Consider the following 22,284-nt stretch of genomic DNA (forward strand, 5'->3'; position numbering starts at 1 on the left):
GAGGTTTTACTGAAGAGTTTAATGAATTATACAAATATAACAACTTTTAAACAGAAAGAACAAATCTTTTGCTGAAAGAAAAAGGCAGTTTTATTATGTTAAACAATCATCCAGACAGAACAAGCTGTGTTCCTCGACATATTCAAACTTAAAGAGGCCGTTGCGGAGTTTGCATTACAGTCGGTAACCCCACATTGGTGTTGAACCAACAGCATCAAGACAGAAATATAATGTAGCAGTAGCATTAACGACTAATATTAAGACACTCTGAAGTCTTTCAGTGTCACTTTGGTTTAAATACAGCCTTGGATAACAGTTTAGTTTACTCTGTAGGAAACCAATAACTGACCAAAAGTATACCTGAATGCAGAAGAACATAACATTTTGTTTGACATTTTCTTACAAATATTTATAGGCGAAAGTAAGGAAAGAAACTGATGGGACATTTCTGGATGAGTAGGTTACTGACAGAAGAGCCGTTTTGGGGACAAGGCTGTTACAACACAGCCACTTTGGCCTTTCCAAGAAACAGGCAGTAAGGCCTCTCAGGTGACAACGAGGCAATTCAAATGAAAATGAGTGAAATAACATTGAGATGAAGCACAGCACTTGATCCATTGGTGGTTTGTACTGTTACCAACTCCATTGCTCATTGTAAAGCAAATGAGGGACAAGGAGTTTTCAAATGAGGGACAAGGAGTTTTGCACAAACAGACAGACCCTGCTAGCCTGAGTGCCAAACCATGCTAAGATCTTCCATTAATATTAGTTGTTGCTCTTGATCAAAGAGGTATTGCTACAATTCTTCCAGCATAGAACTTAATAGATCAACCATTGCATTAAAAAGGGGATAAATGGGGGAGGGGGTTTAAAAAAGCTAACTTTATTTGAATAATTAAATAGGCACATAATTTCAAACAATAACAATTGGATACAATTACAATAATTACAAGAGCCAGGAACCAAATGACAGGATTTAAAGCAGGGGTGTTAAACATACAGCTGGATGGGGGGTCCAGCAAACTCCATATATTTATAATGACAAACACCAAATCGAAACTGTAAAGATTAAATGGACCTACATTTATACAGTTTCTTGACAGTGTCCAGCTCGCCAATAAATCACCGAAATGAAAGCTAGACAGTCAGGGAGCATCGAAAATGCCAAAAGCCAATTTTGACGGTGAGGAAATATAACCGATTCTCAGTGTGGTCCTCCAGACCTCATTAAAGATCAAATGCGGCCCCAGGGAAAAAAATTTGTTTGACACCCATGACCTAAAGCGTCGTCTCTCACAACCTTGCCCTGCATACCCCGAAGAGGATACAGCCACTGTGACACCTTTAGACCTCCGGGGGGCGACAGACTCATATGGCTGTGAATCTGGTGGCGTTCCACGTTATACTCCTAGAACGCACGGCAGATTATCAGGGCTTGTATAAATAAAGCATTTCAGGGTAGAAGTGCTGATCTAGGAGCGGGTCCCCCGTCCTGCGCAACTTCTCCCACATTAGGACTCCTAGTCTGTGACGCTTTATAAATATGGGCACAGATCTCACAACGCCTGGAGAAGTGATTCACCGGGTCACATACTAGGGATTGGGCCCCGGGCAAAGACTTTCATCTAGTCATAAAAGGCACAATAAGAGTGTGTGTGTGCATATTTACATAGATCATTACAGAGAAGGCAAGTGTGGTTCAATGGGTTTTTGTGCTGGTTGATTATCTTTGTTCAAGGTGTGCATGTGTTGTATATTTAAACACTAGTCTGTACATGTGTGCACATGCAAGCTGAGGCAGAGAGTCAAAGTGGATGCTGAAGCGAGAGCAGGTAGGTCTACTTGATGAGCTTGTTAGCTCGCTGGTTGGCTTCGTCGATACGTGCTTTGTTCATGTCCGCCTGAGAGTGAGAGAGACAGTACAGACACCAGGTGAGAGGTGGATGAACACGTCTACATTTCCATCACTTAGTGCAACAGTAGCACTTCCTTGACAGTGGAGGCCAACGTTAGGCAGCCTCATGGTACACTAGAGAAATATACCACAGACTTGACTAAGGTATCTGAGGTGTAGGAAGGTAAAAGACTAAACTGTAAAAAAAAAAAAATGTTTTTTTTAAATAATCTCTTCAAACTTAAATGACTGAAGTTTGCATTGATCTAACATGGCAAACTTTTGCTCACAAAGACCTCCAGAGCATACTGGTGACATCCATGGCTGTGTTTATACAGGCAGCCCGGTTCAGTGTTTTGTCCAATCACAGATTGTATTCAGAGCTGATCAGATTTGTCCAAAGAGAGAAAAAAAAAGATAGCCCATAGAAATAGAGCCTCGCCGTATAATAAAGCCGTAAGGAGTGAGGCAGTGTATGGATTGGATAACACAGCCCAGCTATGATGACAACCCACCTTATCTGTGATGCGGTCGATATGTTTGTTCTGCTTGTCTATCTCAGAGCCCATGTCCATGGCCATGTTCTTCAGGTTGCCTATGATGCTGCCCACCTGGTCCAGATTCTCCTCCATCTCATCCTCCCGAGCATCGTTGGTTATCCTGGGGGAGAGAAAGGGACACGTTACATAAATATCTACTAATCTCATACGCATTTTCATGAGACTTCTTGCTCTTGCTTGATAGCCCTAAACCCTTCGATTTTACCAGATCTGAAGGGTCTAGATAAGTAAAATCAATGTAGCGATGGACCTTCCACCATATTGCCGGCCACCTTACAGATCTGCAAACATTGAAAGGGCAAAGGAAGCAAGAGTGACTTGGGACCGGCTAATAAATTCTAACTAGGTGTGTATTATATGGTTGACTGGCTTCACTCACCTCTTGACGTAAGGTCCCCCCATGGACTGCTGCTGGTTGGCCTGTCCATTACGGATGCCTGCTGGTTGAGTGGACACCACCGAGCTGTCCACTCCCTCTCCTCCACCTGCACTGCCACCATCACCCATTCCCCAGGTACGCTTGTACTTAGAGTCATGCTCTATGGACGTTACCCTGATGGACAAGATCAATAAAAGTCATTCAGTCGGCCAATCAAATCAGGGGACAAGTTCAGGGGAAGATAGATTAAAACATGCTAGGAAACTGTGAGAGCGATCACTACAGAAGGTACAGTACAGAAAGTTACCGCGACTCATTTCCAGCGTAGCAGACAGAAGTGAGGTTAGGTAGCTGAAAGGTTAGGTTACAGTTTGCTACCTGTCACAGGGGCAGACACAGAGGCCACAGCACTTGGACAGGTCAGTCAGGTTCTTCTCAGCCTGTCTCATATCCTGGTTGATCTGGTCCATACCCTCCTCCGTACGCTTCAGTTGCTCTGATACACAAACAGAACATCAAAAAGATCCAGCTCAGGGAAATGCAACATTAAAAACAAATTACTTAAATGAAAACCTGGCTTGTTTTTATTTTTAATGGTTTTGATGATCAATGACTGTCTTCTCTAGGGCGATTCCACAACAGGAAGGCCCAGAAATATATTTGGTATCTTAGATTGCACTGGCAATTCTCACGTAGAGACTTTGGGGAGGAAGGATGTTTGATATGCTTTTTACAAATCATGATGAAAGTAGCCATTTTGGGCCCTTTTTAAAACTACTCCTTATAGTGTGCCCTAAAATATGGAGAATGTCTAGATTTAGAAATACACATTCAATTTATTCAACATGACCATCTCAAAATGTACCCTTTTTGATATAGTAAACGTTTTGACATATTTTAGACAGTATCAGGGGTCGGAAACAAGCAGCCCGCGGGGCAAAACCTGCCCGAAAGGGATGTTTTGTTTTTAGCTGAATTTTTTTTTTTTTAAAGGACTAGAATCACCAGGAAAATTAGTTTAGAAAATGTTCCCAAGTATTCCCACAAATAAAGTTAAATGTTTGTGTCTAAATGGAATCAAGGTATGAAATTGTTATTTTTAAAACACAATTTCTTATTGAGCTTAGTTGTGGTCAATTTACAGTGCACAAATAATTATATTTATGTTCAAGTCTAATTAAATTCTCTCTCCCTGTGAATTCAATTTAATTCAATTCAAATTCCAGGTTCGTCTCAATTCCAATTGTAGGTACATTCCAGTAATTCAATATTATCCCCAACAATTCCACAAATTCCAATTAGAATACAATTCCCTCAGGCGTATCATGCCACTATTCAGACAGCATAGCTACAGTGGGTATCAGAAGCATTCCACCACCCCTTGGATTTGTTCACATTCTGTTGCGTTACAAAGTGGGATCAAAATTCATTTCAATGTGATTTTTTTGTTGTCGTTGATCGACACAATACCAAAATGGAAAAAAAAAAAAAGTGATTACAGCTGTGAGTCTTAGGTAACGAAGAGCTTTGCACACCTGGATGGTGTAATATTTGCCCATTATTCTTTTAAAATAAGGGAGGCTTCACTTGGCTGGTTCTCGAACATGTGCAGATCAAACGCACCGCTGGAACGCCGAGTAAGGTGTTTCCATGTCCTGATAAATGTGAAAGATGGCGCAGAAAACCAGGTGTTTTAACCGACGTACGCCGATTAAGGTAGGCAGAGTAAGGCGTTTGCATGACTGTTGCATAATCTGCCTACTGCCATAAGCAGTTTAATATCAAATTATTAGTGTGCATGTAAACATACTCGAGGTGTTGGGGGTCTTGCCATAGATTTTCAAGCATTTACCAAGTGATGTGATGTGTTGTGTTTGAAGTTTCATGTTTTATTATTAGTGGTATGTACAGAATACACATGGTATTCACCGTCCAATGAAATGCTTACTCGCAGGTTCCTTCTTGACAATAAGAAATAATAAAAGATAAAGACGAACAAAGTAAATGGCTCAGTAGAATTGAATAAACATTTTAGCATAAGTATAATACAAAAAGGAACAATTTATAGTACAATATTGAAACATGTATCGGGGGGGTTAGGCCAAACATTTTATTCCTTTGTGGTGTTTTTATGCAGTATTACTGTAGTGCCTTTGTTGCATACAGGATCCATGTTTTGGAATATCTTCTGTATACTTTAATTCTTATTTTCACATTCAGGTCATTATTCTGGAGTAAGTACAATTTTCTTGCTCCATTCTCAGTTGTTTTCTCCCTTCAAAGCCATTGAAGCCCACAGCTGCTTTACAAATGGCCAATGGCCTCATGGTGACACCACTTGAGCAGTTTCCTTCCTGTTCTGCAGCTCAGTTCAGAAAGACTATCTTTGATGTGTCTGTGTGGTTTAATACATCATCCAATGCATATTATTAACTTGACTATGCTTAAAGAGATATCCAATATCAGATTTTATTTATTGTTACCCTTCTCCCAATCACTCCCCGATCTTTGTAGTTGAGTCTGTGCTTAAAATGCAATACTTGACTGAGGGTCCTTACACATGTATGAGGTACAGAGGAAGGGTTAATGTAATTTATGAGATATGTAAAGCCAATTTTTACTCCGTAACTATTTTACCCGTGGCTTAATAAAAGGGGTGAACACTTCCACAACAGCTATATGTTATTTTTTTAATAAAATGTGTTGACATTGGAGTATTTTGAATAGATCAATGACAGAAAATCAGAACTAAATCCATTTCAATTCCACTGGCATGCATTTATTAGAATTGTTTTGATCAAAGTGGGGTGAATACTTATGATACCCACTGTATACTGGAAATATAGAAATACAAGTTGAAATGATTTATAACAAATCCTGTAGCCAATGTTTGATACTATGTGCATTAATTCCATTTACTGGGAAATGTAAAAATACTGAATTCAAATTAAACAAAATGTTTTACAATTCCAATTTAAAAAGTCAGTCTAATACCAATTCCAGAACTTGAAGATTGTTGAAATTTGAATTCAGTTTTACATAAAATAATTTAAAATTAAATTGGAATTATTTGACCCCCAACCCTGATGTATCGGTCTAAAATGGCCCAAAATAATTTGTGATATATATATGTAAAAATAATATTTAAAAATCCTTCCTCCCAGTGAAATTTCTGTGAGAACTACCAGAACAATCTGAGATGCAACTTTTACAGGAAGAACCACTGTCATACTGCAGCACACCTTTCGGGCTGCCGCAATATTGCGATTATTTAATGTTATTTAATTGTCAGCCATTGTTGCCATTAATGCAAGTTTGACCACCAGAGGGCATCTTTGAGAAGCATTTGATAGCCTTCAATATTGTCTGTACTAGAGAATTTAAAACCTTAATCCCATATACTAAGTGTAGCCTAATATTCTAGTGTTTCTATAAAAAAATTAAAAAAACTCAAAAGCAGTGACACAGGTTACCATACTAAACCACACATTACCTCTAAATCCCACAGCGTAATCTCAAAACTTTTAGTTGAGCAACCACTGTAACATAAATATTTTTGGGCCTTCCTGGCATGGAATCGCCCTCTAACAAAAGATGGCGTTCCAGAGCTGGTACTTGGTAGTGGTGAACCATGTATCTCTGACTCACCCCCCTGTTGGTCCAGCATTTCAATGGTATTGACACCAGTCTGCCTGCTCTGTGGACACAAGAAAAGACCACAGTTCAGCACCACATCAGGAACTCAAAGACCACAGTTCAGATAACTTATAAGGGCAATAATCTTTCTCACCTCCTCAGCCATCTGTAGCATCCGCCTGGTGCTCTCCAAGGACTGTGGGAGGACAATAGAGGAACAAAGCAGTAATGTTACAAGTAGTACATACAATATTCAGAAAGTATTCAGACCGCTTCCCTTTTTCCATGTTACAGCCTTGTTCTAAAATGGATTAAATCAATTTACACACAATACTCCGTAATGACACAGCGAAAACAGGGAATTGTTTTTGCAAATGTATTACAAATAAACAGAAATACCTTATATTTACATAAGTATCCAGACCCTTTGCTATGAGACTCGAAATTGAGCTCAGCTGCATCCTGTTTCCATTGATCATCCTCAAGATGTTTCTACAACTTGATTGGAGTCCACCTGTGGTAAATTCAATTGATTGAACATGATTTGGAAAGGCACACACACACATACACTTGTCTTTATAATGGTCCCACACTTGACAGCAAAAACCAAGCCAAGAGGTCGAAGGAATTGTCCGTAAAGCTCCGAGATAGGATTGTGTCGAGGCACAGACCCGGGGAAGGGTACCAACAAATGTCTGCAGCATTGAAGGTCCCCAAAAACCCAGTGGCCTTTATCATTCTTAAAATGGAAGCAGTTTGTAACCACCAAAACTCTTCCTAGAGCTGGCTGCTCGGCCAAATTGAACAATTGAGGGAGAAGAGTCTTGGTCAGGGAGGTAACCAAGATGGTCGTCCTTCTGGAACGTTCTCCCATCTTTGCAGCACTCTACCAAATCAGGCCTTTATGGTAGAGCGGCCAGACGGAAGTCACTTCTTAGTAAAAAGCATGACAGCCCACTTGAAGTTTGCCGAAAGGCAAACCATGAGAAACAAGATTTAAATCTTTGGACTGAATGCCAGCGTCACGTCTGAAGGAAACCTGGCACCATCCCTTAGGGGAAGCATGGTGGTGGCAGCATAATGCGGTGGGGATGTTTTTCAGCGGCAGGGACTGGGAGACCATTCAGGATCGAGGGAAAGATGAACAGAGCAAAGTAGAGAGAGATTCTTGATGAAAACCTGCTCCAGAGAGCCCAGGACCTCAGACTGGGGGCAAAGGTTCACCATCCAACAGGACAGCGACCTTTAGCACACAGCTAAGACAACGCAGGAGCGGCTTTGGGACAAGTCTCTGAATGTCCATGAGTGGACCAGCCTGAGCCCGGACTTGAACCTGATCTCTGGAGAGACCTGAAAATAACTGTGCAGCAACGCTCCCCACCCAACCTGACAGAGCTTGAGAGGATCTGCAGAGAAGAATGGGAGAAACTCATCATATACAGGTGTGCCAAGAATGTAGCGTCATACCCAAGAAGACTTGAGGCTGTTATCACTGCCAAAGGTGCTTCAACAAAGTACGGAGTAAAGGGTCTGAATACTTATGTAAATGTGATATTTCATAATTTTTCTATAAATTTGCAAACATCTCTAAAAACCCTGTTTTTGCTTTGTCATTTTGGAGTATTGTGTGTAGATTAATACGGGGAAAACGACTTAATCCATTTTAGAATAAGGCTGTAATGTAACAAGAACGTGGAAAAAGTCGAGGGGTCTGAATTCCTTCCGAATGCATGAACATGACAGCTGGACTGACAGACGTGTCTTTTAGGGGTACAGGCAATCATGAGCAGATGCTCTAGGTCTAGGAAACACAAAGACTAGTTTCTATTGGTCTAAAATACAACAACGGCCTCATTTTAAAATCAGTTAGGCGAGGAAGAGAGACGGTATTCTCCGTGACTAGCCCAGTTTACTGTGCCTGGTCAGACGAGGTAGAATAATTCAAATCAGGCAGGAACCATCTCCCTCCCAGCAGCACATCAATACACAACATAACAGCAGCAGGTGACATGGCGTAATGATGGAATGCAGTCAGGTGAGACAGAGGACCTAATAATAACAACAAGAGAGGCAAGACAGGACTGAGTGTGAAAGACTCTGAAAGGTGTAGCCTACAGCAGAGGAGCACTAGGAGGTAGAGCTAGGAGAAAGGATGACTCAGGGTATGACGACTTCAGCAGTATGAGTGGCTACACCATGCCACCTCACTAAAATGGCTTAAGCTAACAGAGTTGAAAATGATTCACCTCTGACACATTTCTAAGCTTACCTTTTGTCCAAACCACTCAAAACTGTGTGTGTGTGTGTGTGTGTGTGTGGTACAGTAAGAGGTTACTGTGACAGTTTACCCCAAGCCATGTTGTCCTAAACCCAGCACATAGGCATCAGTCTGTCAGTCAGGCAGCAAGGAGAGAGAGAGAGAAAGACGGAGAGAGAAATTCAGGTTGGTAAGACGAGATAAAGATTAGAATCAAAATGTCAGAGGACCACACTATTTAGTATAGTGTTAATAGAACAGTTTTACTAACCTGGACCAGAATAACTTCTTTGCTTAGATCAGTGTTTTCCACTAGCGCCGGTTGTCGGCTACACAGCCAGTTACACAATCATTTTCAGCTGGGTACTTTTCCCACAAACTAACTAGGCTACTTTTTGTTTACAATTTGCAAGTCAGAGAAAAAGTATGCCCGAGCCCTCTCCCACTAGAATGAACAATATGCATCTTCTAGCCATCTAGAATGTAAGTGAGCGTGTTTCATGTGCAGCCACAAAGTGCTGGCGCATAGGCTTACTGTGCTATGATTGACAAACAGCAAGTTTGACTAGTTTACACATTTTTTAATATATTTTTTATTTTACTAGGCAAGTCAGTTAAGAACAAATTCTTATTTTCAATGACGGCCGAGGAACAGTGGGTTAACTGCCTGTTCAGGGGCAGAACGACAGATTTGTACCTTGTCAGCTCAGGGATTTGAACCTGCAACCTTCCGGTTACTAGTCCAACGCTCTAACCACTAGGCTACCCTAGTGGTGTCGTACTGACTGAATAAAGCCAATCTCATATCCCATTCAGAAATCATATAAAATGGACAAAACTGTGTTTTCCCGATGCGTTACAAGTAAACTAAAGATTCTGTTTGTATTTTCAACATGAAGTCCATCAGGACTTGTCAGACAGTGACGTTAAAGTGAGAGAGACTCGTCAGTAGCCTACCAAATCGGTAAGAGAGCTGTACATTTGGCGCCATAATTTGCGCTGGTAGGCTTTTTGGTGATTATCTGCAGATAAATTATGAAAACATTTGATAAAGATATTATTCGCGCAGTGAGGAGGATTAGAAAATATGGTCCAAAATATGATCAAAGAAAGCAGATTGAATTGTTTTAAAAGCCCATGATACTTGTATGGTATTTTCAAAGATATTATATGGGTCTACTATTGACAATGGAGTTGTCAATTGCGGCTTTCTGTAGAGCAAAGCCATTGATTAGCACCCGCTTCATTCTTCAATCATACCTGTATTACAGATAGCTGAGAAAATGCCTCTTAAAAGGAAGCTTGAAGCCTGTGGAAGTTGGCAGACTCTTACAGGATTCTTTAAGAATAATCTGTGGGTCAGTTTAAAAAAAAAAACATTTTATTTTTAATGAATGACATACTGCAATTCACAAAGAGTTGCAAACACTTGTTGACGGCGGTCAAACCATTTAGACATTCTCCAAGCTCTGATGCTGCGGATGGTCATTAGTAGCCTACCAAACTTGCTAACTGCCTGGTGCTCAGCACTCTTGTGTCCCTCTAATCTCTCTGACATCAATGCAAATGTGATCAAACACTTATTGAGAGACCATGTTTCGCAAAATGTCTATAGGCTATGCGGGAGAAAACAGAGTGATGGCCGCTAATAGAAAGAGGAGGATCCCATGAGCTTTCTATAGGCTAGGCCTACTATATTTATTTCTCAACTTTCCTAATATTAAGCACATTGCTTATATTTACAACAGCAGTATAGCCTACCTGGCTGGCATTAAAATAAACCACGGGAAAACAGTCCTCCATTCACTATTTAAATGTATTTTTCCCACTGCCAGTTGAGACAGGTGCATGATAATGGTCCATTCTAAATCAAAACAAATTTCACACCTATATTATTTAGGTGTATGTGAAAACCAGATTAAATCAAGAATAGTCTGATGGATGACAATATTAGCCCGTCACTTGTGAACGATGCCCAGATTGTGTGGCATAAGGAAAGAAACAGCACATTCATTTTTTTTTGCAAAGTTCATTTTCATAATAATATAATAAAATAACTACATGTATAATCTCATTTGCAGTCACTTTTGAGAATGGTGTTTTTCAGCTAATTGATTGCATTTTGGAACATTCACACTTATAGCCTACTGCCGTGTGCGTATTGGTGAACTCATAATGTGAAGAAAAAAAAAATTTGCCTAATAGTTGATCAACATTTTAAGCTAAACGTTCTGATCTGTTGCGTCAGCCACATTGTTTAAATAAGTTGTTTTGATGCTAGTGGTTGTATTCATTTGGGATCTATCGCATCCCACAACTTTCCCAGACTATGTTTGGTTATTATTTATTTCTCACACAGAATACAGTAGGTTAACGTTTGTACTATGGGGGACAGTAGATTGACATAGGTCTACTCATCTTGTTGGCTGATGAAAAGTAAATGTGGACAGTTCTTCCAATGTCTTCAACATGCACCTTTTTGATACATTTTTATTTTGGGGTGTGGCTACCCTTTAATTCAAGTGTGCATGGTCTAGCAAAAGGCTGCTGTTAAGCTGAGTTGAACCCACATGTGATGGTTGAGTTTGCGAAACAGGATTAATGAAAAACAATCTTGATACCATTCTGCCAGGTCAACATAGGCTACATGGACTTTCAAGTCATGACACGGCCTGAGAGAAGAGGACGCGCAAGAGAGATAGAAAGCAGTTGCTTTGCGAGGTAACACTAGCTGAAAATAAATCATCTAAGCGATTAATGGTTGGTATTTAGCAATCATAAAAGTATGCCATATTCCCTTTGAACGACTGAAATTGTGATTTTGTCAGACAGCAGCTCTATAGAGAGGAGATGATGCCTTGGAATAAAATAATGTAAAATTAAACAAATAATTTAGACAAATATTCTATTAAAGTAATGTGAATAAATGATGGTTAATAAGTGATGAGCAGTAATGGGCCGTCACTACCATTATGGGACTTTCATTAACTTATTTTATTCTGTTTTTCAGAATTCAACCCACATAATACATAGTGCAATTAATGTAAAAATAATAGAAACCAAAATTGAAAACCGTCATTCGTTTTTAATAATCGAACTTACCTCAAAAAGCACTAAATCGCTCAGCACTACCATTTTCATTAGCATCATCGCTAACAGATACACAAAGTGGTAGCCGCGCACACCACACACACAGACAATGACATTCTCGTTGCCTCTTCAGAAGGCTGCAGGAAATATGAATCATGGACGCATTCTGTTAATGTCTTATGATAAACTTGGGACAAATTAATTAATGTAATACATTTAGTTGATTCCCTACTAAGGTCTATCATTTTTTTTTTTAAAGTAGCCTAGTTAAATTAAAGTGGAAAATGTATGCTAATTGTAAACACCTACTACCCCCATTCCCAGCATTGCTATGGTGTCCCCATGGAAACGGGTGGCAGCTGTACCTCATCGGTCACTTGGTTGGCCCTCATGGTGATCTCTTCCACTGACATGTCTGCCATTTTGCTGCTGTCAAAGTTGGAGGTTCCTCCTGTCACACCAAGCTCTACACTCTGAGGCCTGGGAGAGAGAGAGAGGGATGGAAGGAGTGTGGGAAAGGACAGGGAGTGGAGAGGGAGAGCGAGTTGGAGAAAGATGGGGGGGGGGGGTCATAAGGTTGTATCAGGATCACAGATATACATTTTAAAAAGTTGTCTGAAAAGGTACCATTTAAGTTTGCGGACAGAAATGGCATACTATGGAACTACATAAAAAAACATTGTTTGACTTAGGCCTACATAAAGGGAGATTATGCAAAACATTAAACAAATTAGATTATTTTCCTGCCAGCCCAATGTTGGAATGTGGAAAAAGAAACAGCAGCAGGCGGGTTCCTTGTCAGTGACATTAGGGCCTGGTGTTGTTAAGCAGAAAGCATGCTGACAATGAGGAGGCTGGTGATAAGGAGCGCTTGATAGGGAAATGAGGATCATGCGTTTGGCACCATTGTAACGTGGCAGCCACAGTCAGGAACACATTAGCACTGGATGTCACACTTGGTGTTGACAAGCTGCACTGGATTCTCCACTGGGTTATGACAGAGAGAGACGGTTTTAGTCACATGTTTTAGTGCCAGTGTGTTCCACCCCTTCAAATGAGTGGATTTGGCCATTTCAGCCACACCCGTTGCTGACAGGTATATAGAAATCGAGCACACCGCCGTGCAATCTCCATAGACAAACATTGGCAGTAGAATGGTCTTACCGAAGAGCTCAGTGACTTGATGTGGCACTGTCATAGGATGCCGCCTTTCCAACAAGTCAGTTCGTCAAATTTCTGCCCTGCTAGAGCTGCCCCAGTCAACTGTAAGTGCTGTTACTGTGAAGTGGAAACTTCTAGGCATAACAACGGCTCAGCCGGAAAGTGGTAGGCCCACATAAGCTCACAGAACGGGACCGGCAAGTGCTGAAAAGCGCGTAAATATCATCTGTCAATTCTGTGCATCCAACCTTGAGGCAACAGCTTGGGAAAGGCCCCTTCCTGTTTCAGCATGACAATGCTCCCGTGCACAAAGCAAGATCCATACAGAAACGGTTTGTCGAGATTGGTGGGGAAGAACTTGACTGGCCTGCACACAGCCCTAATCTCAGCTCCAATCGAACACCTGAATATGGAATGAGATGTTCGACGAGCAGGTCTCCACATACTTTTAGTTATGTAGTGTATGTTCTGTTCAAGGTTCATGTGTGAAATGCTGACCAGCTCTTTGATGGAAGACCGCTGCAATTAAGCTGTTTTGGTACCAGAGGGGTACTGACAGTTTGGACCAGCAGGCATAGCCTAGCCCCAGATGTAGGCCTATCGAGGGTCTAGTTGAAGTTCAGGATCTAGGGCTCAGCTGACAAGTACACAACCTGAAAACTAATTTCTCAGGACACTACCTCTCCTGCTCCCCCCTTTTCCTTTGGACCTGCTTAGAGTAACTATTTCCTGTTTTTGCAATAACCCCTGAACTATAACTTCCCCCCACACACACACACACTACAAAAACAGGGAAAGGGGATGGTTGGCTGACTGTTAGTGATGTTGACTTTTCACATGCCTAACTGCATACTTTTATTTAACTAGTCAGTTAAGAACAAATTAAAAATACATATAATATAAATATAGGACAATACACATGTCACAACAAGAGAGACAACACTACATAAAGAGAGACCTAAGACAACACAGCATAGTAGCCACACAACATAACAAAATGGTTGTAACACAAAACATGGTACAAACATTGGGCACAGACAACAGCACATCACACAAAGCAGCCACAACTGTCAGTAAGAGTGTCCATGATTGAGTCTTTGAATTAAGAGATTGAGAAAACTGTTCAGTTTCTAACAAATGATTTCAGAACAAACCAAAGTATTACTTTAATTAGTAGTAATAAAATAAAAAGACAGCACTTTTAAAGCCTATTTCACACTATAGCCTTTCCCTAAATATTGTTGGCCTAAACGCCGAACTTCTAAATTTCAAGTTGGATTCAAAAAACGAGAGGCTATATTCCTGTAAAGATACCATCTCAAACTTAAGAACACATCAGCACATTTCAGACAGACAGGAAATGTCTCACTCTTCAGAGTGCTGGGTCATTCCACTTCAAAAAGCACAAGAAAGAGGATTGACACCCACCGTCTCAGATTTTTCTGAAATCTTTTCTGTTAGAAACAGATAAGATTAGCATTCCTGCAACATTATCTTGTTAAAATATAATATCTGTGAAATAAACCTAATTAATTGCACTCAAATTGACAATGAGTATATAGTACCAGTTTTCTGTTTGACAAGTAGTGTGTAGCTGCGCCTCGAAGTATTGTTTCTTCATCCTATGTAACGTGTTCTCAGTGAATTTGGTGATGTCCTCTCCCCCCCGTTCTGAGAAATTAGTCATTTAAATAGATGGGTTCATGTCCTATTCTACATCCTAATATTACAAGGTTCTGACCACTAGATGGTGGTGTTCCTGCTATTAGGTGATTATTATTTTAAGATGCTAGATACCATTGGCTTGTGAAACTACCTCTAACTTCCTTCATACTGGACACAGAGACATGAACATGTTATCCACGAGTTCATTAAGGGCCTCATTGGCAAAATACTGAAGTATCCCTTTAAGGATTAGTAATAAATTAAAGACAGCACTTCTAAAAGCCTATCTCACACTATAACCTGCTAAACTTGCAAGGTAACTTTCTTCATTTGGATTTCGGCACAAATTAAAATGTGGCACTGACTCACCCATGCATTGACGTTTCAGTGTTGTATCAATGAAGAGTTTGCCATTTGATGTGCGACATGCACGCGCAGTTACATTGGAGTCATTTAGCAGATGCTCTTATCCAGATCGACTTACAGTTAACTTAGTGCATTCATCTTAAGATATGTGGTTGTCCCACCTAGCTATCACAGGCATAGTAAGTACACTTTTCTTCTGAAACAAAATCTTTGAGGAATTCCATTAGCACAAATTAATATAATCTCCTCATTTCTCTGAGCAAACAATATATCTCAGTATTTTTGTCACTTTTTGATCTTTATCAAGGGTGTCGATTTCAGACCCCACTGTATGTTTAGGTCAATCCTATCGTATTTTTCCCCCTCTCTAGCCTGCTAGACTTAGAGGCAGGCGGACAATCATTATCCACCGTCGTAGTGCGGATGAAGCGTGAGCTACAATGTAAAGCTAACTGAAGCTGGTTAGCTTTAGAAAACCCTGAGTAGGATACCCTTCTGGTATGACAGCAACCCATGCGTTGGTTGTATACCTCGCCACTGTTTCAAATGGTATTTTTTCAGCATTTGTGTCAATGGTACCTATATTAGCATCATCACGATTCATGTCCAAATCATCCTAAAAGGATCTAAAAATGTATTGTGTAACTCAACAATGTTACTTATAGATTATTTGGATATGAAGTGTGGAATGACCTTTGACCATTTTTGATTCCTCATGTCTTACCCATTATTAGAAAAATAGTTTGGTCCAAATAGGATGTTAGACACTAAGATGATTTAATATTATATGAATCCTATGAATTAAAATGGCCCAATTTGGGTGCAATCAATTCCCTTAATTTCTCAAGAGATCAAATTATTTTTCAACAAAATAATGCTTCCGGATGGTGGGTGTCAAGGCTTGCTGAAATGACATGGAACGACCCTGCTGCTCATTCTTTATGGTAAGCCTAACACATAAGCTATTGCTACATCACCCTATGATCCACCAAATGGTCCTCAATTTCACACCATAAAAATACTTTGTCACACTACACCCAGCAGCAATACACCACACACATTTATGATTATGACAACAATGAGGATTAACTGCAATTAAATAATCTACTGTACATACCTATTCATCTTTCCACCGTTCCACTCCATACCGCCCAACTACTGTCGTGTTTTACCTAGCCTGCTGATCCATACATGCCTCCACAACACAACAGGGACACACATTTCCTGCTCTTCTACTCAAACCAGTTCCTCCAGGTTAGGTTTCAACAACTACAACATGACATCCCTCCGTTCCGTTCTTTTCTTTCATACTTAGGTTGTTCATGCTGACAATGTCTTATGGCAATAGACAGTATGACAATGGCTACACACAGAGGTAGCATATGGCAGTACCTGTCATGCATTTGTCTGCCAAGTGATTTGAGATGTCTAGTACAAGATAGGTAATAATTACCAGAACCAAAAAGTTTATCAATTTCTCACCATCTTCTTATAATGCCTAATACACTGAACAAAAATATAAAAATGCAACATGTAAAGTGTTGGTCCCGTGTTTCATGAGCTGAAATAAAATCCCAGAAATGTTCCTTGTGCACAAAAAAGCTTATTTCTCTAAAATGTTGTGCACACATTTGTTTACATCTGTTAGTAATTATTTCCCCTTTGCTAAGATAATCCATTAACCTGACAGGTGTGGCAAATCAAGAAGCTGATTAAACAGCATGATCATTACACAGGTGCATTGTGCTGAGGCCAATAAAATACCACTTTAAAATGTGCAGTTTTGTCACAACAATGCCACAGATGTCTCAAGTTTTGAAGGAGCACACAATTGGGATGCTGACTGCGGTAATGCCCACCAGAACTGTTGTCAGAGAATTTAATGTTCATTTCTCTACCATAAGCCACCTCCAACGTCAGTTTAGATAATTTGGCAGTACGTCCAACCAGCCTCACAACCGCAGACCACGTGTAACCACCCCAGCCCAGGACCTCCAGCTTCATCACCTGCGAGAATATCTAGAGAGGCTGAGGAGTATTTGTGTCTGTAATAAAGCAGTGGTGTAAAGTACTTAAGTAAAACTACTTTAAAGTACAACTTAAGTAGTTTTTTGGGGTATCTGTAGTTTACTATTTATATTTTTTGACAACATTTACACCACTACATTCCTAAAGAATATAATGTACTTTTTAATCCTTACATTTTCTCTGACACACAAAAGTACTTGTTACATTTTGAATGCTTAGCAGGACAGGAAAATGGTCAAATTCACACACTTATAAAGAGAACATCACTGGTCATCCCTACTGCCTCTGATCTGGCAGACTCACTAAACAAAAATGCTTTGTTTGTAAATTATGTCTGACTGTTGAATTGTGCCCCGGGATATCTGTAAATGAAAGAAAAGAAAATCGTGCCATCTGGGTTGCTTAATATAAGGAATTAGAAAATGATTTACTTTTCATACTTAAGTATATTTAAAAACAAATACTTGTAGACTTTTACTGAAGTAGTATTTTAATTGGTGACATTCAATTTCTTTTAAGGAACCTTTACTCAAGTATGATATTGAGTACTTTTTCCACCACTGTAATAAAGCCATTTTGTGGGGAAAAACTCATTCTGATTGGCTGGGCCTGGCTCCCCAGTGGGTGGACCCATGCCCTCCAAGGCCCACCCATGGCTTCACCCCTGTCCAGTCATGTGAAATCCATAGATTAGGGCCTAATTTACTTAAAATTGACTGATTTACTTATATGAACTGTAACTCAGTAAAATGGTTGTGTTTATATTTTTGCTGAGTATAATGATTTAGCTGTGGGTTTCATATCCCAGATCAGAACAAATGTACAAGTCTTTACAGGTAAAAGTTATAGATGGTAATTATGCCAATAAATCAGAAATAGCTAATTTTATCAACAAGTACATATAACTATCAATCCACTTAGCTAAAAAGTTACATTCAGTAGGAATCCATTGGTCAACATATAATTTGATGGCAATACAGGTTGAGCGATTTAAAAATCGGCATGGCCGATTAATTAGGGCCGACTTCAAATTTTCATAACAATCGATAATCTGCATTTTTGGACGCCGATTATGGTTGATTGCATTGCAATCCACGAGAAGACTGCGTGGCAGGCTGACCACCTGTTACACGAGTGCAGCAAGGAGCCAAGGTAAGTTGCTAGCTAGCATTAAACTTAACATATAAAAAAAAACTAACTACACATGGTTGACGCTATTACTCTTTTAACTAGCTTGTCCTGCGATGCATATAATCAATTTGGTGCCTGTTAATTTATCATCGAATCACAGCCTACTTCGACAAACGGGTGATGATTTAAGAAAAAGCGCATTCGCGTCAGGGTATATGCAGGAGTTTGGGCCGCTTGGCTCGTTGCAAACTGTGTGAATACCATTTCTTCCTAACAAAGACTAATTCATTTGCCAGAATTTTACATAATTATGACATAACATTGATGGTTGTGCAATGTAACAGCAATATTTAGACTTAGGGTTGCCACCCGTTAGATAAAATATGGAACGGTTCTGTATTTTCACTGAAAGAACAAAACGTTTTGTTTTCGAAACAATAGTTTCCGGATTTGACCACATTACTGACCAAAGGCTCGTATTTCTGTGTGTTTATTATAATTAAGTCTATGATTTGATAGAGCAGTCTGACTGAGCGGTGGTAGGCAACAGCAGGCTCGTAAGCATTAATCAAAACAGCTCTTCTCAATGCTTGAAGCACTGCGCTGTTTATGACTTCAAGCCTATTAACTCCCGAGATTAGGCTGGCAATACTATAGTGCCTATAAGAACATCCAATACTCAAAGGAATATGAAATACAAATGGTATAGAGAGAAATAGTCCTATAACAACTACAACCTAAAACTTAACTTGGAATATTGAAGACTCATGTTAAAAGGAACCATCAGCTTTTATATGTTCTCATGTTCTGAGCAAGGAACTTAAAGTTAGCTTTTGTTTTACATGGCAAATGTTGCACTTTTACTTCCTTCTCCAACACTGTGTTTTTGCAATATTTTAACCAAATTGAACAGGTTTCATTATTTGTGACTAAATTGATTTTATTAATGTATTATACTGAGTTAAAATTGGTGTTCATTCAGTATTGTTGTAATTGTCATTATTACAAATAAATATACAAATTGGCATCGGCTTTTTTTGGTCTTCCAATAATCAGTATCGGAGTTGAAAAATCATAATCAGTCGACCTCTATTTCAAACACAACCTCATGATCATGACACCTGTTAATCATTTATCTGCAAACTTGTAGCAATGTGGGTGATTCCACTGCTGTGTCTGTGCTGATATCCATGTAATGAGTTCATTGGGGTTAGCTGCAGTTACAGTGTAACTAGCTGGACGTGCTTGGTCATCAGCTGACAAGTACAGTTAGGCCAGCTGTACTGTAACAAGGTGATCGCAAACAGACACCCAACCACCAAAGGAGTTGTTAGGTATTCTAGCAAAAGTGAGCTAGCTAGCGAAGTTGGGTGGGTATTATTTGTGGAACCTTCCAACGGGAATCTGTTCCAACAACTTCGTAAATGAGAAGGTTGGTAACAAACAACGCATACAAAGTTGTATAGCGGCAGAATAAGATACAGGGTAGGGAGTGGGCTATCTCATTCCGTTTTTCACTCATCACGTTCATTCCGATAAATGTCTGTCCTCACTCTGGTAGCCTATGGACAAACATTAAGAATAAACTACGTGGTGAGTTGATGCCTATTCGGCAGCTAGTTAGCTAGGTTCGTATGCGTTGCTACTTTGTATGCGTTGTTTGTTGGCAACCTTGTACTTATTAAAAGTTACTTGGAAAATCTGTCACCAACTTTACTTTGCTAACTTCGCTAGGAACGTTCCAACAGGAATCTGGTTGGTGTCAGTTTTTCCAAGTAACTTTTAATGCTCTAAACTTCGTCCCGACACACAAAAAGCATTAACGTCTTCCTGTAATTAAGTATGTTGTGCTAGCCCAACACAGCATACTACTACTAGTAATTGTTAGATCCGCTAGCAGTGGAAGCCAGCTAGTTCCTCTCACACAACACAGACAAGTCGCGTAAAACTCCCCGACTGTGGATAATTTGATGGATGAACACATAATGACAATGGGTTGTCTTCTGGATGAAAGCTACTTACTGCTACGCTTCCCAAGTAGGAAAAAATCTCCTTCTTCAGGTTATCCGTATGTGATCTTTGCAATTTCTGAAATTCATTGATATGGACTGAGAGTCGATGGTGCGCATGTCCTGTCATATGATTCCACAAGTGGCGGAAGTCGATTTGCGCATGCGTTAGATCACACCTTAACAGCTAAGTTTGTGTAGCCTACTGTTTACAGTGGTATCTGTAGCTACTGTTCTGATATTTGATTACAATGACAAGTGGATTATATACCAAACATATTTTATATTTATGATTTTTATATTTCAGTCTCCCCGGCTAAAAGCAGTATCATTTTTGGCTGATGACGGCCTACCAAGCAGGAACGGGTTGGTGTTTGTCTCCAATAACAGTGTGATTGCCTCGTGTGGCTCTCCCCCCACCCCCCTTGGTTGCTGCAGTAACGTCCCCTCCTCCCTTGTCGAGGACACGCCATCTTGATTGCCTCTAGCCATCTTCGTTTGTTTGACACTTGATTCCCCAGATTGTCTATCATGTCATAAAAAAAAGTAGGTCAAAAGGGAAATAAAAGTATGCAAGCTTCAACAGAAAGTATGCACAAAACTATGATGCAACCATGTAAAAAACAAGAAAAAAGTATTGAAATCAATGGTGGCCACTATTTGAGCTGAAGCGAGAGAAAAATAACTTCGGGAATGAAATGTTGCCCATTCACATCTCATATGTAGCCTGATTACAATATTTTATCTTGATATGTTAATAAATACATACTGTGTTCATTTTGGCATGTTAACCTGCCTACTATACCCGCTGTAGTGTGTGTAGATCGCAAGCCCATAGTAATTCAATAAGGTGAACTGGCTAGCTACTGCTGTTAGGTAGCTAGATAGCCACAAAGAATTGGTTGCATCTACCTTGCGTAACATTCGTCTTAGGTCATTTTTTCCTGTTTAACTAGCTTTCTAGCTAGATTATTTCAATTCACATATAGCTAGCTGATAATTATGAAGTCAAATGGTTGCTTTGTGTATATCTTATTTAGTCTCTTTTGTTGCCATTGTCCTAGCTGGAAGAAGGTTCAGTGAATGGGGAGGTGCAGCGTGAGGTAATACAGTAGCTAGGGAGAGTGATGTAATCTCAAATGTAATGTTTTATGCGTTCTCCACACTCTCGTCCTCACAAGAACGTACTCGGAGAATTAGAGTGTGGAGCACGGTATTATGCATGTTGAGAAACACCCACTGTCTTGGTGCAGAGTCTTTACTCACCAACATCAAGTTAGGATGTAATCCCATGAGAGCTTTTGTCCAGCACCCATTACAATGTTTAAGGTGCCAAGCTCATCAAGTCAAATTGTATTTGTAACATGCTTCGTAAAACGGTACTATCTGGAGTATGTGACAATAAAACACATCTATTTTTTGGGTGGACGTCCCAAGGATCCCGGGTAGCAGGAACACTGAAAACTAGGCCATTTTTTTTCACACAGCATGTCATGAAGTGCACGCGTGCTGGTGCTTATCTCCTATCACTCACCCAGATCCCTGCTCTGCCTGCAGGGCTCTCTCAATAAAAAATCTAATCACATCAAATTGTATTTGTCACATGTGCCGAATACAACAGGTGTTGATCTTACTGTGAAATGCTTACTTACGAGCCATTAACCAACAATGAGAGTAGCAGCAGCATGTGTGCAGAGTGTGAAGGAATGTGTGTGTTGGAGTGTCAGTGTAGTATGTGTGAGTGTGGGGTTAGAGTCCAGTGGGTACATGATGCTCTTGATGGTGCAGCTGTAGATCTTTTTGAGGATCTGAGAACCCATGCCAAATATTTTCAGCCTCCTGAGGGGGAAGAGGCGTTGTCATGCCCTCTTCAAAGCTGTGTTGGTTTGTTTGGACCATGATAGTTCCTAGTGATGTGGACACCAAGGAACTTAAAGCTCTCAACCTTCTCCACCAAAGTCCAGTCGATGTGAATGGGATTTGCTCTGCCCTCTTCCTGTAGTCTACAATTAGCTCCTTTGTCTTTCTCATGGCCTACCACCATCATGTCGTCGGCAAACAATGATGGTGTTGGAGTCGTGCATAGCCACGCAGTCGTGGGTGAACAG

General features: G+C 40.1%; 1 protein-coding gene across 2 annotated transcripts; it reads right to left on the bottom strand.

Annotated features, from left to right (window-relative positions):
• On the bottom strand, positions 1 to 20,334 carry LOC112261557 (synaptosomal-associated protein 23). Of its 2 annotated transcripts, none has more exons than XM_024436991.2 (8): positions 20,190 to 20,334; positions 12,182 to 12,296; positions 6,624 to 6,665; positions 6,482 to 6,530; positions 3,212 to 3,329; positions 2,834 to 3,007; positions 2,410 to 2,554; positions 1 to 1,901 (listed from the first exon to the last, which is right to left on the bottom strand). In XM_024436991.2, exons 2-8 carry the CDS (start codon positions 12,236 to 12,238, stop codon positions 1,839 to 1,841), a joined length of 648 nt encoding a protein of 215 aa, XP_024292759.1. In that variant the 5' UTR covers positions 12,239 to 12,296; positions 20,190 to 20,334; the 3' UTR covers positions 1 to 1,838. The 2 variants fall into 2 exon arrangements, with proteins under 2 accessions (XP_024292759.1, XP_024292758.1); XM_024436990.2 differs by lacking the exon at positions 20,190 to 20,334 and adding an exon at positions 16,126 to 16,273.
• Positions 20,335 to 22,284: the final 1,950 nt, after the last annotated feature.

This window comes from Oncorhynchus tshawytscha, linkage group LG11 (assembly GCF_018296145.1).
Source record: "Oncorhynchus tshawytscha isolate Ot180627B linkage group LG11, Otsh_v2.0, whole genome shotgun sequence".
Taxonomy (NCBI): domain Eukaryota; kingdom Metazoa; phylum Chordata; class Actinopteri; order Salmoniformes; family Salmonidae; genus Oncorhynchus; species Oncorhynchus tshawytscha.

Excerpts from the sequence above, each read along its gene's own strand:
- LOC112261557 (XM_024436990.2), bottom strand. The coding sequence starts at position 16,154 with ATGGAGTGGAACGGTGGAAAGATGAATAG. Across the intron at positions 6,666-12,181 it reads CCAACCAAGTGACCGATGAG|TCCTTGGAGAGCACCAGGCG; the intron begins GTACAGCTGCCA and ends GTCCTCCCACAG. Across the intron at positions 3,008-3,211 it reads TGTGTCTGCCCCTGTGACAG|GGTAACGTCCATAGAGCATG; the intron begins GTAGCAAACTGT and ends CTTGTCCATCAG.